This window comes from Athene cunicularia (genome assembly GCF_003259725.1).
Source record: "Athene cunicularia isolate RWA chromosome 4 unlocalized genomic scaffold, athCun1 chr4_part1, whole genome shotgun sequence".
In the NCBI taxonomy this organism is placed as follows: domain Eukaryota; kingdom Metazoa; phylum Chordata; class Aves; order Strigiformes; family Strigidae; genus Athene; species Athene cunicularia.
The window spans coordinates 13773486-13788992 of NW_020799098.1; the positions used below are offsets into that span (position 1 = coordinate 13773486).

A 15507-nucleotide genomic window follows, 5' to 3' on the forward strand; every position below is an offset into this window, starting at 1 on the left:
ACCCCGGGGGCAGCGGGGCCGCCTGCTCGCAGCACCCGGCCGGCGGCGCGGGAGATGGAGGAAGGCGCCGGTTCCCCCTCCGTGGGCGGCAGCTACCCGCAGAAAAACGCCGAGATCCTCAGCAGCCAGTACGGCATCAACCTCTTCCTGGCCGGGCTGCTGCTCACCTTCGCCTGGGCTGTGCATGCCGTGGGCATCAGCAAGAGCCACCTGCTCTCCTACCTCATCACGCTGATGCTCATCCAGCTGCTGTGGATGCTGTGGTACCTCTGCAGGAGCTGCACGCAGAGGAGGCTGATCCGGGACAAGGACACGCACGCCGGAGCCCGCTGGCTCAAGTGTAAGTACCGGCCGGTGGCACACAGGGCGGCACGGCGCTCGGCACGTCCGGGCCATCACCCCTCTGCTACCACTTCGCTACCCTCTCCATCCCGGCCAGGAGCCATCCGGGCGTTCATGAATTTAACGCACGTGCGGTAAACTGAACACACTAGGAGACTGCAGGGGAAAGCTGTAGCTGTTTGCTAAACATCCTCACTTTCCAACCTACCATACACAGTGCTGAAAGCTCCAACGCCTTTTTTTCCTTACTAGGCTGGTTTGGCGACACTTGAAAAATAAACTGTGGCTAAAGGAAGAGACAGTTTTGTTTGTGTCATTTTTGAGAAATCATTGCGTTTTCCAGACAATATAATGCAACTTACCTTAGGCTAGTGCCAGTCAGAAAGGTCCTCAAGTGCTCTCTATGCCAATGCGTATCAGAGATTCCCATTTATATGTGTACAGTGATGCCTTAGAAACATCTGGCATCAGACAGAAGAGGACAAAATCCCTGGCGAGATAAATTTGTAGATTGGTACATAAAACACCAACGCAAGGAATCTAAAGCTAGCAGTAGCTCGTTGTAAAAGTATACAAGTCTGCCTGGGCAGTGGTGGAATTTGATGACCCATGTTTGCAGAGTCAAGTAAGGATGTAAAGGTATATTGAGAGAAGGTGGTTGGGGACCCACATCACAGAGTTATTGCAAGAGAACTGCTGGGATGCTGGGTGCCAAGAAAAAGAAACAACCCACATCAGCACTGTGTAGAGTAATAGGCAAGCCCAGTTTTACTAATTTCTTTTCCAGTCTTGGCACTGTAAATGATAGGTTGGAAAATGATTATATTAAGTGGAATGCTATAAGACAGCTTTTCTGTAAAATATTTCTGTCCTGCTAGCAATGAGACAACAGTTAATTATAACAACAGCACCTAATGAAATATCTAAATGAAAACTCCAAGAACATCTAAAACCTGATAATTTTGAAAAATAAGGTCGTTTTGTGGAAGTTCAGTTTGTTCTCAGTCCCAGTTCTTGTGTGTCTTTTATTTTTCTTTGCAACTGGTAGCAATTATGCTGTATCGATTGTTCAGAGAAAATATTTTTTAAAATGTCTAACATTTTACAGCTATGGTCTGTAGACTCTTTCCTGAAATGTGTGGAGTTCATGTACCAACTGTTCAGTTGTTCTTGATTATTCACTGTTTTCCAAAACAGTATACAGCTCTCAGGCATTTTTCATTTATTAGCGTATGTGGTTTACAATCTCATGAAATTAATTAATGCAAGGCTTAATTTGATCCTATTTTGGACCAAGCTATGCTTTTGTTACTCAGAGGGTAACTTTCTTCTCCTAAGTATGGAATAAATACTGTTTAACATGGGTAAGTACAGCAGGACCCCTGCCCTTTTTCTTTTGGCACAGCATTCACAGCATTTCATTTGTCCTACAGGATATAAGGAGTTACAGAAACTTAGAAATAAGATACTGGAATGAACTACTAGGTTACCTTATGCATTTCTTTTACCAGTACAGGATGGCTCTTTGTACTAGCTTCTCAAGTGGTGCGGCTTCCACGGCTTCTCTTGGATGTCTAGGCTGCAATTCAACAAATGCACCCTTAGGGAAAGTCCTACACTCTCCTATTCTTAGGAGTTTCTTGTAGTTAAAACAGGGTTTGTACAAGTCCTTTATCCTCAGTTGGTAAAAGAAAACTTACTTGAGCTAAGGAAAAACTCGGGTGGTAATTCCTCTGCCAAGATCCCCCTTGCCCTCCTCTGCACCAATGGTTTTGTCATAGAAATCTTTTCTCTAGAAGACTAAAAATCCAAAAAGGATAAGGGGGGGAGGACAAATTTTCAATGTCTCTCCACAGAAAGCTCTTTGCATTTTTTGACTAGCTCTATCTCCTGCTTTTGAAGAATATCTCCTTGCTATCATTTTGAGAGAAAATTTTCTTGTATTAAACAGTATAAAATTAATGTATTTTCATTATTCTCTTTAAACTGTGAATGTTATTTTTTGTAAAAGTGGTGGTAGCTTGCTACTTAGAGCATTTTCTTGAAAAAGAATGACTTAAAAAAATCCTCCTATAGCTGAGTCCTTGCATATGGTTATTAATGCCAGAAGGACAAATAGTTTATGACAGTTGCTCATAGAAAGGTTTCCTTGAGCGTTTTTGCAACTGTGTGAATCCTAGAGCACAAGTGTCTTCCCACTGGTGTGGCAAACCAAGAACTGCTCTTATAGTCTGAATGTGGGAAAAGTTTCAGGGAGAACTTTGTCTTTAATAAGGTACAGTTACCCTGACCCAAATAATCACAGAGAAGCTTAGGAAGTCCTTTCCTCTATTCATCCAAATGTTATTCCCCTGAGTACACTCTCCTGTTAGGAAAAGCTCTCTGATCGTTATTTGGAAGTTCAGACCAGTGAGCCAGAGAACTCAAAATGAAAATCAGTTGGCTTCACGAATAGTTTTATTTTATCACGTTCTCCAGCAGCACAGCTTCTGTTTAAAGCATAGACAACTAGTCAACTTACAAAGCTCTTGGCAGACTTCAACTTGTATCTTTTTATTGCTTGCATTAAATTGTCCAGTATTTGAAAAATATTTTAAGTTTAGAGTGTCATTTTCCCAACTGTATCATGATGTTTTTTTCTGTTTAGATGGTTAACAGAAAGAATTAAGACAGCACTTAGAAATACTAAAAATCCTATTCTTGATCCCCTACAATATACAGATTTCAATGAACATTTGAAAAAAATCCCCCCTTCTTATTTTCTAGTAATACAGCATTCAATAGCAATCATTTCTGGCTTCTTTAATGCTAGAAATAGCAGAACAGTGGCAATATCTTCCTTATTTATAATTGCTGTTATATATCTAGTATTTAGTATTAATACACAGTAGTTTCCATGAGGAAGTTAACAGGGAAACCATTAGCCTACTGTAAGTATGGTCATTATACTTGTGCTTTGATTTTTGACTAAGCAAATTAATACAGTCATTCTCTTTTAATGTCCCTTAAATAGGTATGTTGAACACTTTGTATATGCTTACAGTGTGGCCAGAAACTGGGCCAGATTCTGGGTGATTGCCAGAAACATCTACATATCATTTGAATATATGAAATAATCAAACTTTAAAAGAAATGAGTCATACAGAGTCTTCTAATCCCTGGAGGACAATGGCAAAACTATTGTTTTCAATGGGAACAGATTGAAGCCCACCCAATCTCTCATGGATGTAAAGAAAACATGAAGAGACATACTAAGGCATAAACCAAAATACTCAATGTGAAAGAAATTCCATGGAGGGGGAGTGTTTATTTGTTTTTGTCATTTTTTTCCCCCTCAGTGGTCTGCTGGACATTGATGCAAAACTGTAAAACTGTACAACTGAAATAATGTCCTTGCGAAATGGAAGCAAGACAGAGTGGAACTGCAGTACAGGTCATCCTTGTAAAGACAAGATGCATGTACGGTGCAGGAAATGGATGACTATTCTAAGATGTGTTTGCTTTTTGTTTTTGTGACTTTAAACCTGAGCCTCTTGCCTTGCCTTGCCTTGCTTTGGCTTCCCTCTTCCCATCTCTAGCTAACAAGTCCCATGTGATCCTGTCCTGCAGAGCCACTCTCATGAGTAATGGAAGCAATGATGCAGAACTTTTACATTATGAAATACATTTTCCACCCATTTTGCTCTGACATTGCTACTTCACTAAAGCAGTTCCTCAGGGCTTCATCCTGCACCACAAATTCATTGGGAAATTACCTTACTAGTGTCAAATTGGGGAATTAAATACCCTTCTAAAATAATGTGTGAAGTCAACATATTGCACAACATTTCACTGTAGAGTAATTGTGGAAGAATTTTATAATCCTTTTGCTTCAGAAGACAGTATTTTCCTTCTCACTGAAACAACTATAATACACATTATTCCCTAAGACTGACATCTTTCAGACAAATGTGGAACAGGCTGAGTTCCCGCATACTTTCTAAATAAACCATGAATCATAGAATAATTTAGGTAGTAAGGGACCTCTGGAGGTCACCTAGTCCAACACCTTGCTCAGAGCAGGTCCAATTACCTCAGGTAAAGCTATTTCACAAGAATTAACCAATTAATTTATTGAAGAATAATTAAAATTCTTTAAATAATGAAGGAAACCTATCATTTGATCTCAAGAGTAGCTTAGAATTTTTCATTTTGTGAGGCCATTTACTTTTATACATAATGAAAATGGCATATCTATTTAAATGTGGGCTCCAGTCCTATTACATGTGTTAGAAATAATACAAATTAGTTGACATAATAAGCATAAATAAAAAAAAAAAATCAGCACTATACACATGCATGAAGTGCAAAGTTGAGGTGTTTTGTTTTGAAATATGAAAGCAAAAGTTTCTATTTCTTGGTAGAATTTACACTCCCTCAGTATTTTCCATTGTTTTTATTATTGTAGAATGGAAACATAAAATCCTACTGAAATTCATACCCTTGTGGTTAAAAAAAAATTTTGAAGTTTATTTTTGTTAAGTTTTAAAGGATCAATGAAATAATAATTAAAAATACATTGTATTTTTATAATTTATACTTATTTTATCAATGAAACTTCAGTAATGTGTTATTAATTAAATAAAATATTAAATTAGTGTTATATGTTATTAATGCAAGTCAAGTGGAACATATGGTGCTTATAAGAAAGTTATAAAGGATCAGTATTCATCAAAGTCAACACTAGGGATGTTATTTACTCTGTGAGGAATTACAAAGAAAGATTAAGATACTGATGCTGATCTATATCTTAAGGTCTAGTTAAGGTCCATGGAGAGATTTTTTAATCTAGTCATAATTCAAATAAGACCAAATTAAATCCAGTGGAAGCTTGTTTGAATAAAAGCCTAGAGAGGAAAAAAAACTCAAGCAAATGAAGACTTTAGAGTTTGGTTCAGTAATTTCATTGCCAGTTGTGCTTAGTCATATGGATACAAACCTAATAATTAATAATATACATTGTGTTATCATATAGCTTTCCAAAATGAGTTTGTAACAAATATTTACATTCCTGAAAGAAAGAAAGAAAAAAAAACAAAAACAAAAGGAAACATCTATTTTGAAAGTTCTTTAGGATACAAAAGACATATTTAGAGAAACATATTAAGGGTTTTTTTTTGTGTGTGTGTGAAAATAATAGATACAGAAATGAAATCTTTGGTTTCTTTCTAGGAGAACAAACCGTACAGCTCATTGTAGTTTTGGTCTCTGAGTTAAAGCGTAACCTCCTGAACCATGGGGAAGGCATACCAAGTGATTGTGTTACTTTCCACTGTTGAGCTCTTGGGCCAGGAGACTGTAACATGATTGTTCGGCTCCCTGGAACTGTATAGTTTGCTGTGGGGCTCTATAGAGCATTAATTCATGCACTGTATGGCTGCTTCAGTGCTACCGTTACTTGAGAGGCTGACCGTGAAGGAGCTGGGAGCCATCTGCAGGGTGCTGTGTGCCTCCAGGTCCTGGCCACTGTGGGACTGGCTCCTCTAGACTGACCATGCAAGGCGTGTACAGGGATGTGCTTTCGTGATGTGTTAGGCAGAGGTTTTCATAAACTAGTGGGACTTACTACATTAAGTCAGTTATCTTCATGGCCATCAATTTGCTTTTATTTCCCTAAACAAGAATATGGGTATTGATCGACTTATTTCCCTGAACAGATTTTAGCATATTGGTACATATTGTATCTAGACACTGTAACTGTATATTGACGTTTTCTGATATCTTTGTCATTTGTAGGTGGGATTACATTATTTGCAGTGATTACTTTAATTCTGGACTCTTTTAAAATTGGATATTATATTGATTTTTCAAACTGTTTATCACCAACTGAAGGCATTTTTCCTGTTACACATGCTGTGCACACCATCTTACAGGTAAAAGTCAATGGTTGCAGTTTTATATTATATCTGTATTTCTTACCAAAAATATCTTTTATCTTCTCATAATTGGTGAATTTTACGCTTATTTGATTTCTAAGCATATCACAGGATACTTTTGAGGGCTAAATTCTTGTGCATGTATATCCTTTCTATGTGTAATTTCAGGCCTTGCAACCTGAAATTGCTCAGCTGTAAGACTCACATGGGTTCAAAAAAGGAATAATCAAAAAACGCTCTCCTATAGTTGAAGTTACATGCCTTGTTTAGTTGAAGTTACATTATATAACTTTCAGAATTTTTAGGCTGAATTGAGCAGCTTGGCTAAAGACAATTAACTTATTTCTGTATGTAGGACTTGCCATGCAAGTTCAATTCAATCTATCCCAATGTTTTGTTGTGGTTAGGGGTGGAGTTCTCATACTTCAAAGGGACAAAACCCTTCCCATGTGTTTAGCTTGTTACAAAATACTTGCACGTCTTTCCTATACCAAATGAACGTGGATTTTCCTTATAGAAGTATTTGGTTATGTTTATCAGTGTCTGGACAGTAGCAAACATAGCCAGTGACTGATAGTGTATTCCAGCTGCTTGTTTATTTTAAGGCTTTGGGTCATTATGATACAGTGATATTCCATAGCTGATTGTTTATTGCATGAATTCATCTGAAGCCCTGTCAGCAGATTTGTAGGAAAGAAGGAAGGAAAAAGCCACTCAACTAAGATACTCAGTTATAGCCAGGTCACTTCATGCACTTTCCAAAATTATTAAGTCGTTCAGAAAGAAAAGAGCGATTTTTCTAGCAGTTATTGTGTAAACAAGCATTTGACCAACCTACCTTCTTTTTTTTCTTTTCTTTCTGTAACAAAAAAAAAGCATTGAAATTTAAGCAGTAACTCTGACCTCTGCTATCTTTTTCTCTGAGGGTGAAATTCTGATTTTGTTGAAGTAATCTTAATTTCACATTCTTGTAATATCCACTCTCCATGCCTTGCAACTTCTTTGCTTTACCTCTGAAAACCAAACCAAAGACATTAAGCCTTTTTTCTCCTGCTGATCTGAATGCAGCATTCTTCATTGTATCCAGTGACTCTGATCTGACAAGGTTTCCAGCTACCATGAACTGGAGTGTGGAAGAAACGGTGTATAACAATGCTGAACAAAGGGAATAAGAATCCTAATTCAAATTTTACATCACCCCATGTTGCTGAATTTATCATCTATTTAGGTTAAAATAATGAAATCTTGAATGTTAGCCTGAGCAATCAAGGGAAAAGTAAAAAATAATTTACCAGATACCCCTTACCTAAGACAAATCTTCTCATATCTTTGCAACACAGGATGAAATTACGGCAGAGAACATCTCTCATTACGTCATCTAAAAAACAAAGGATTTTCCCACAGAATATGTGTCAGATTCTGTTGTATTTTACTCAAATGAGACATCCTGATATGTGCCATTAAATTAATAAATATATACATACTGCAGCTGTTCAATCAATGAACTAACACGTAGCTGCCCTTCCAAGACAGGCTGTGCATTATGCTTTTTTTCAGGCAGAATTCCCTTTGAGGCAATGAGCAAAAATTGGATTTTATGGTATTTCTTCACCTTACTGACTTTTCTGTTCCTATTTCCCCCCACTTTCTTGACTCTAATGTCTGAACGTATCTTCAAAACTTATGTTCTTTTAAATTTTGAAGAATGCTTTCACATCTGTTGTTAGATTTTACTATCCCAGAATGGGAAATTGAACATGGCATTAGATGAGGCTAAGATGCTAATTTCAATTTGTTTGATTCCACTTGAAACCTCCATGAGATCTTGTAGTCTCTACACCTGGGGTTTTACAGTGGTCACACCTCCTTCTGATAAACATTTAATTAGAGGAATGAGTGAACATATTATTGCTGTATGGTGTAGGTGACGCACAAATAACTGCATTTTCCTAGCTTTTTTGAAAATCAGATACTGAATGTCTCAGACAACGCCAGCTGTAATGTCAGGTGCCTATATTAATGGGCACAGTGGTAAAATGGACTTCCAGTTGTTCTACTTGCTGAAGAAGAACCCACAGTTCTTTGCACTTTTTCAAACCATTTCTGGAACATCAAACCAGGCATGTTTCTAAGAGAAATGTTTTGGACCATTTCTCTCCTGATAGTTCATCTACTGTCAGGTTCGGTATCCTAGGAGCTATTCTGACTAAATAGGATGCCCAGTTTCACCCTAACATCCCTGATGAATATTGGTATTGTCCTTGCGCTTATCAGCACTTGGAACCGGTTTTGTATCAGCAACATCTGTATCCTGAGGTTTCCATTATCCTCCCACAGGCAGAGATTCCCACTCGTAATACTTCTTTCCTCTTGATTTGCTAACTCAATACTGTTATCTCTCTCTCTTTTGTTCTCCAGCTTGAGCTTTCTGCACTATTACCTGAGCACAACTGCATGTGTTTCTAATGCAGTTGTCTCTCAGACTGAAAGTACAAGCTTCTCTCTTGCTTCCTGGGTGTCTGTTTTATTAATCCTATCTGGCATTCTTTCACTTATCTTTCTCCCTCCCTCTGTAGACTTTCATATATTTAATAAATTATTCAAATTTAGCATCACCATGCTCTGCAGCAATCATACTGCTGTCCACAGCTGGTAGCTTTATTTCCTTTGTCATTGAAATAAAAGCCTCTCCAGATACAGACACAAGATATGCTTTGGTGAGTCAGACTGAGACTTTCTACTCTTGAGTCACTGACTGTATATAAGAAATCTTAGGTTCACCATGCCAGACAGGTTCTGGATGAACATCAGAGGAAATTCTGAGTTATTTCACACATGTAGAGATGGAGCTACCTCAGTTTAAATCATCAGAGGATATAATCATCAGTGTTTCCATCTGTAGATGCACTGTCCTTTTTGAGTGTCACACATGTTCGTCAGTGTAATGACATTTCTATGTATTTCTTTCCTTTAGGTGTACTTTCTTTGGTGTCATGCAAAGGATATTATCCAGTCTTTCAAAACACTTGAAAGGTAAAGTGGATCTGATCCTCATCTGGAATGCTAACAGGTGTAGGTCTGCACAGTGCTTTAACACCTACTGTTTTACTGTATGAGGGACATTGAAAACACTGAGTTTGATTCTCTTCTTGTGTTAATATAAATAAAAGGTAACCCCATTTACCCGTGTGAGAAGATAATAGTCTGAATTATTTTTATCTTGCTTTAACTGTGCTTATATTTTGTAATATACAACAGTCACAGTGTAAGTATATTTTTCTCCAGAGAGAAGGAAAAGGGCAAGGTATGATATCACAGTGTCTCGCTTTTTTTGAAGGAAGGAAGCACCATGTATGTGTCTTAGGACTTTGCACTATATTTTATTTAGCTACTGAAAGGGAATCTGTATCAGTAACTTGCAGTCAGTGCAATATAGCTGAGATATTTTATATTAAATTTTATGGAAAGCACCTTTTGAAACTAGATGCAGATATACAAAGTCACCAGGAAACGTAACGTCCCTGGTGGTATCCCATGTCAGTAAGGGTTGTGCACATTTCTGGCACCAGAACTTTGTTCTCACAGTGTAACTGATGTGGCCTGTGAACAGCTGAATATATTTCTTACTGAAGTGACAACTGGTCTTTGAGGCAGCAGAGTCAGCTTTGATGTATTTTTGGTTTTCTGAGAAAGTGGATTAACATAGATTAATTTATCTGTACCTAGAACATAAATAAACAAACATGGTAACTTTTAAAATAGTCATCTCAAATTATCAATGAGCCGACCAGTTTCTATAGGAAGTTAAATAAATTTACTCTGAAACATAATTTATGGAGAAGGTTCTCTTTTTGTTTTTGCTTTCTTGGGTAAGCTTCATGCCAATGAGGAGAGGGATCACAGAAGGCTTTGCAATGTCAGCTGGTGAAATCAGCTCTGTCTATAAGCAGAATTTTAAAAATCCCTAACTGCAAGTCTATCATTGACAACAGTGCAGTAATAAAGAACTCTTTCTTGGTGAATTAACATTACCAGCCTCAAGTGCAGGGGAAAAATGCCTGGCTTGTCAGAAACCAGGAATCTCAAAACCACATGGAGACCTACCCTCACTGTACCAGTAGTCTGAATGGGATAAAGCCCTCTGTTGGCTTCCACTCTCTCCAGGAGACAAAAATGCATGGACTAGAAGTTGGAGAAGGCAGTAGTATCTGTGAAGAAAGACCGCCACAGTGAGTATAGAGGAGCAATGCAGAAACTGTGGAATTCATCTTGCAAAACAATTAACTCTGTTCAGGCTGTCCAGTCATTGTCATTAATGTGAAGCTTGTCCAGCCCAGAGAATAACAACCATCACATAAGAGAATGTAACAAATAATAACAGCATTTAATGCATTAAGCCATTGTGTTCCTATAAAATTTTGGCAGTCTAGCATTCGTTGTGTTCCACTGAGGAACATCTTTAGAAAGATGGGTTATGATTTTATTTCCCCTCCACTGACAGGTAAATAGTGCCTTGTAGCATGTCTATAGAAAGTTAATTCATTTTATTTAACATATATGGAGGTATAGTCTGTGCAGATTCCTTCGATAATTACCTTATTTTGTAGGTTTGGGGTTATCCATTCTGTGTTCACAAATTTACTCCTGTGGACAAATGGAGTGCTAACAGAGTCAAAGCATCAACTGAATGAACATAAGGAAAGACTAATCACGCTTGGGTTTGGTAACATAACAATAGGTAAGTGAAAGGGTTGGTACGTTTTGGAATTCCTGCTCTAACATGCTCTCGTTCAAAATACTGCGTCACTGTAGGATGGCGCTGGGTCATTCATGACTGTGTCAGCATGGTCATTCCCAGGCAAATGAGCTGATACAGAGTCAATTCAGATCATAATTAAAATATTATATGTTCATTATCATATACGTAATCCAGGCTGTCATGTTCTTCTAAGTGCCAAACAAACAGATTTTGAAAAACATTTCCTTTGAGGACTAGCATCGCTGAGGAACCCCTTGATTAGTAAATCATAAAAGTAAATTGAACATAGCAGTTTTAAAGCTGGAGTTTACAATTTACTAAGTTATTACTAAGTAGAAAACCAAGCATGCAAATCTTTCCTGGAAGAGTTGTTACATGTGGCGTGTGGTCCTACAGGATTCAGTGGGATGGCTCAGAGGGACAGGGGTTATCCATTAGTGCTGCTTTTCAAGGCAAGGATTTTGCTCTTGCTGGTTCTTTTTTGGTACCAAACCATTTTCTCCATTGGTAAGATGTAAGTTGTAGGCAACAAATGAGTGTAACTGCTGGGGATGCCTTCTGCTTTCAGGTGCCACTGAAGCATGGAGAAATTAGGGGTGCTTAGCTTTAAAGAGGAGATAAAAGTTCTCAGCAGCTATAAGTAATTTTCTTCCCATTAAAAGTTATTCATACAGCTGATAAGTTTTGATTGCATTCACAAAGGAAAAGACAGACAGCTTTAGAAAAGGAAAATGTATGTTTTCCCACCCAGTAAATTCTGTAGTGCCTGTATCCTAAAAACTCCTGATTTTGCCTCTACAAAGACAAATCCTGAACTAATTTCTTTTTTGCCTATTTATAGTCTGTAAAAATGGAAACATTTTAGGTATTTTTAATAATTGCTGCCAAAGTTCAGATATAAGTGAAAACTTTTAAAAAAATCTTTAAACCAGTATTTTCAGTATAATTGTGTCTAAAATTATGCCCACAATTTTGCAACTGTTTGCAATTTTTACCCTCTATCTATGGAAACTATCTAGTTTCCATTAATAATCAGATAGCTGAATTGATAGTTCAGGGATTTTGTAATCATGGAGCATTAGTAGAGAGCAGGCAAATCACAAGTTAGTGACTCTTCTTGATATTTCTGCTTGTTAGATAGAAGCAGTTTCCTTACATTATTTCTTATTATTCTGCTGCCAGAGTTACTATGTAATTATGAACAGTCAGAAATAGCGTCTGAAACAAGGGGGCAGTGAAGTAGTGATCCACAAGACAAGTTTGACATTTACAATCCACTGCAAAAGCAGGTTTTTTTCATCTCTTAACAGCCTGTGCTTGAGACAAAACACTACCCAGCTTTCTACTCTCCTCTGTTCTTCTAAAATTAGAGAAAACAAAAGAGAAACTTCCAGGCAGAAATCTAAGATCAGCACATAAAATTGTGCTCTTCACATGTATATTTATATATTTATAAATAAATACATTGTGAAAATAAATATAATTTTTTTGTCACTATGGAAATTTCTGTTTTCTGACATTATTTGCTTAGGTTATAAATGCAGATTAAGTATATTTATTTTACAAATATGAGCAATTGTTCATTGAGATGACGAATGGGTCTACAGCGCAAGTAACTCCAGGGCAGAGAGATAATGTTTTCAAAGGTTCCTCTCAAAAGGAGAAGGTTGATTTTTAATTTTTTTTTTTAACCTTAAAAGTATACTGTGACATTGAAAGTATCTGTGGTTTACTTCAACTCTTACCTAGACAACTTTTTAATAAAGTGGTGTTGGTATTAGAAACTACACTAGTATAAATAACTGATAAAAATGGGAGTAGAACTGATGCCTTTCCTTGTTAATCTTGTTCTTGATCTGATCCACAAATACCTAGGCTTCTACAACAGCTTCCTAAGAAGGGCTGAGTACTCAGAATCCTTGGGATCTGGATTTTTGTGTTATAAAAAAGTATTTTTACCAAGCCCCTGCTGAGGCTTGGTGCACTTCAGTGCAGCTTTTGTTCGTGATACGACTATTGCTCAGCAGCTGAGTGGTGAAGTCAGAGATCATGCTTCAGTACATGTGCAAAATCTTTGTTAGGTTGGTGACTTTAATGGTCAGACATTTTCTTAGGTGGCTAACTGGGTGGCATGATGTGCTGTTTGAAATCTTACTTTTATGTTTTGTTATTTGGTTTATTTTTTTTCACTTTAAATGAGAAATCTTTATAACACACATAAGTAATCTCTCCCTCTCTTTTAGTTTTAGATGATCATGCACCTCAATGCAATTGTACAACAACAACTCTCTGCTCGATATTTTCTCAAGGAATATATTACCTATATCCCTTTAATATAGAGTACCACATCCTAGCATCAACGATGCTCTATGTCCTGTGGAAGAACATTGGCCGCAAAGTTGAGCACCACCAGCAACACAAAACTCCATTCAAATTCCATGGCATAACTGTTGGAATGATTTTTGGACTAATTGTTTTAACTAGCACAATAGCCATAGTTGTTGTGTATTTAATTCAGATTGGACGTTCGAAAATCAAAAGCGAGTTAGCGCTTACTATGTTTTATTTGCATGCTATCTTTGTGTTGGCTCTCATGTGTACAGCTGGAATTGTTGCCCTTCTCATCTACAGACTGGAAGATAGATCGTTGGATAATTCAAAAAATCCTGCTCGAAAACTTGATGCAGAACTGCTGGTGGGCACAGCTGCAGGGTCCTGGCTCCTCTCCTGGGGCTCTATCCTCGCCATTATCTGTGCCCAGGCTCACCCAAAATACACATGGTATAACTTGCCCTACTCTGTCCTGGTTATTATTGAGAAATACATTCAGAACCTCTTTATTATTGAATCCATACACCGTGAGCAGGAAAAGGTGAACGATGATATTAAAACTCTTCGAATAGTCACTATATCTCGGGGGAGCACTTTATCACTTACCCCCTCATACAAAGAAATTTACAACGGCAGAGCCGCTCGTGACAACGGGGAGGTACCCTGCCTGTTCGAGGGCAGTATCTGTGGGAGAGAAAATGATGGTGGTGGTGGTGGTGCCAAAGAAGAAACAAGTCAGGAAAACAGTTCGGTCATGCATTCAGCCTCAGATTTCTCATTTTACAGTAGAAACTCAGTTACTAATAACAAGAGGAGAATTCTGAAGAACATCGCTGCATTTTTATTCCTCTGCAACCTTTCGGTAAGACATTTTGAACATAATTCACAAGTTTATACCCAAAAGCTTCCTAACCTTTCAAACCGGATAAGTACATTGAAATTACATGGTTCTGTAGTTTGTAGCAAGTAAATTTTACTTCTTCTGGAAGAATAAGTGAATATGCCTTTGGGGAACAAAGTTTATTTTAACATTGGAGCCTAGGCTCATTTTAGTCACAGTACAGAAACTGTAGCAGGGGTGGGAGCTGAAACCCTTTTCCACCAGTGTGCCCCAATAGCTACAGGGAGGGCTTTCTTATGGATTTCTGAAACCAGTTTGCAGTTCGGTGGGGTCACATTCATTAAGGGCTAGTGACTCATATCGCTGGTGATTAATATTGGCCTTGCGTTCTTTCCTTGCAGCTGTGGATACCACCAGCATTTGGGTGCCGCCCAGAATATGACAATGGACTAGAAGAAATAGTTTTTGGCTTTGAACCCTGGATAATTGTTGTGAACCTTGCAATGCCTTTTTCTATTTTCTATCGGATGCATTCAGCTGCCTCACTCTTTGAGGTCAATTGTAAAACATAGATCATATATGGTCCCTCTGTGAACAATTGATTGAATAATACATAACAGTTGAATGAGTGGATGAATGGATGAGTGAACATAGCAACAGCTGCTCAATAAATAGAAGATTCAATAATTTGCTTTTAAAAGAAGGGACCATAGCTAATAGAATGGATTTTTAAAAAAATTTTTCTTCCACATATTTTGTTATATATACTGTTATTTTATAGGTATGCTTTTCAGAATCATATTAGTGTTAATATGATTAACACTACATAGTAAAGTTAAGTCAATCTCATTAATCTTTGTTTTAGTCACCTGGGATTTGTCCTCTGTATAATTTGTATTGCTTTGTTTTCATTCATTTTGCCTTGTGAAAGGACTTTTTAAAAAAAATCTCTGTGATATAGGAGAGGAAATCCTAGGAACACCTAAACTGAGTGATGCTCCTGAATCACAGAGATGCTATGAAAACTCTATAGTTTTTATAGTAAAACCTGAAAACATTCACTATTTAGTTGGGATGTGGGAATTATTTTAAACTTCCTGAATACTGATAAAAAATGAATACATAATTATTATTTTATTAACTATATAGCAAGAGATCCAGGTAAATAACATGTATGGTTAATATCATGCTGTATATAATTTCTTCTGATAAAATATATTTCTATTAATGCATCCCCCTTGTCTTGTATTTACTATATGACATAACTGAGAAATAATGTTAATCCTTTTACTTAACTCTTTATTCACACATCCTTGAAA

The 15507-nt window shown here is 37.4% G+C and overlaps 1 protein-coding gene across 1 annotated transcript; it reads left to right on the top strand.

Annotated features, from left to right (window-relative positions):
• The first annotated feature begins 11 nt into the window (after nt 1–11).
• OTOP1 (otopetrin 1) lies at nt 12–14800 on the top strand. The gene is made up of 6 exons (XM_026847163.1): nt 12–340; nt 6118–6254; nt 9232–9290; nt 10865–10995; nt 13260–14209; nt 14590–14800. The coding sequence occupies exons 1-6, from the start codon at nt 55–57 to the stop codon at nt 14758–14760; spliced, it is 1734 nt and encodes a 577-aa protein (XP_026702964.1). The 5' UTR covers nt 12–54; the 3' UTR covers nt 14761–14800.
• The last annotated feature ends 707 nt before the right edge of the window (nt 14801–15507 follow it).

Coding starts and splice junctions, on each gene's coding strand:
- OTOP1 (XM_026847163.1), top strand. CDS start 55: ATGGAGGAAGGCGCCGGTTCCCCCTCCGTGGGCGGCAGCTACCCGCAG. Junction 9,291..10,864: donor TCTTTCAAAACACTTGAAAG/GTAAAGTGGATC, acceptor CTTATTTTGTAG/GTTTGGGGTTATCCATTCTG. Junction 14,210..14,589: donor TATTCCTCTGCAACCTTTCG/GTAAGACATTTT, acceptor CTTTCCTTGCAG/CTGTGGATACCACCAGCATT.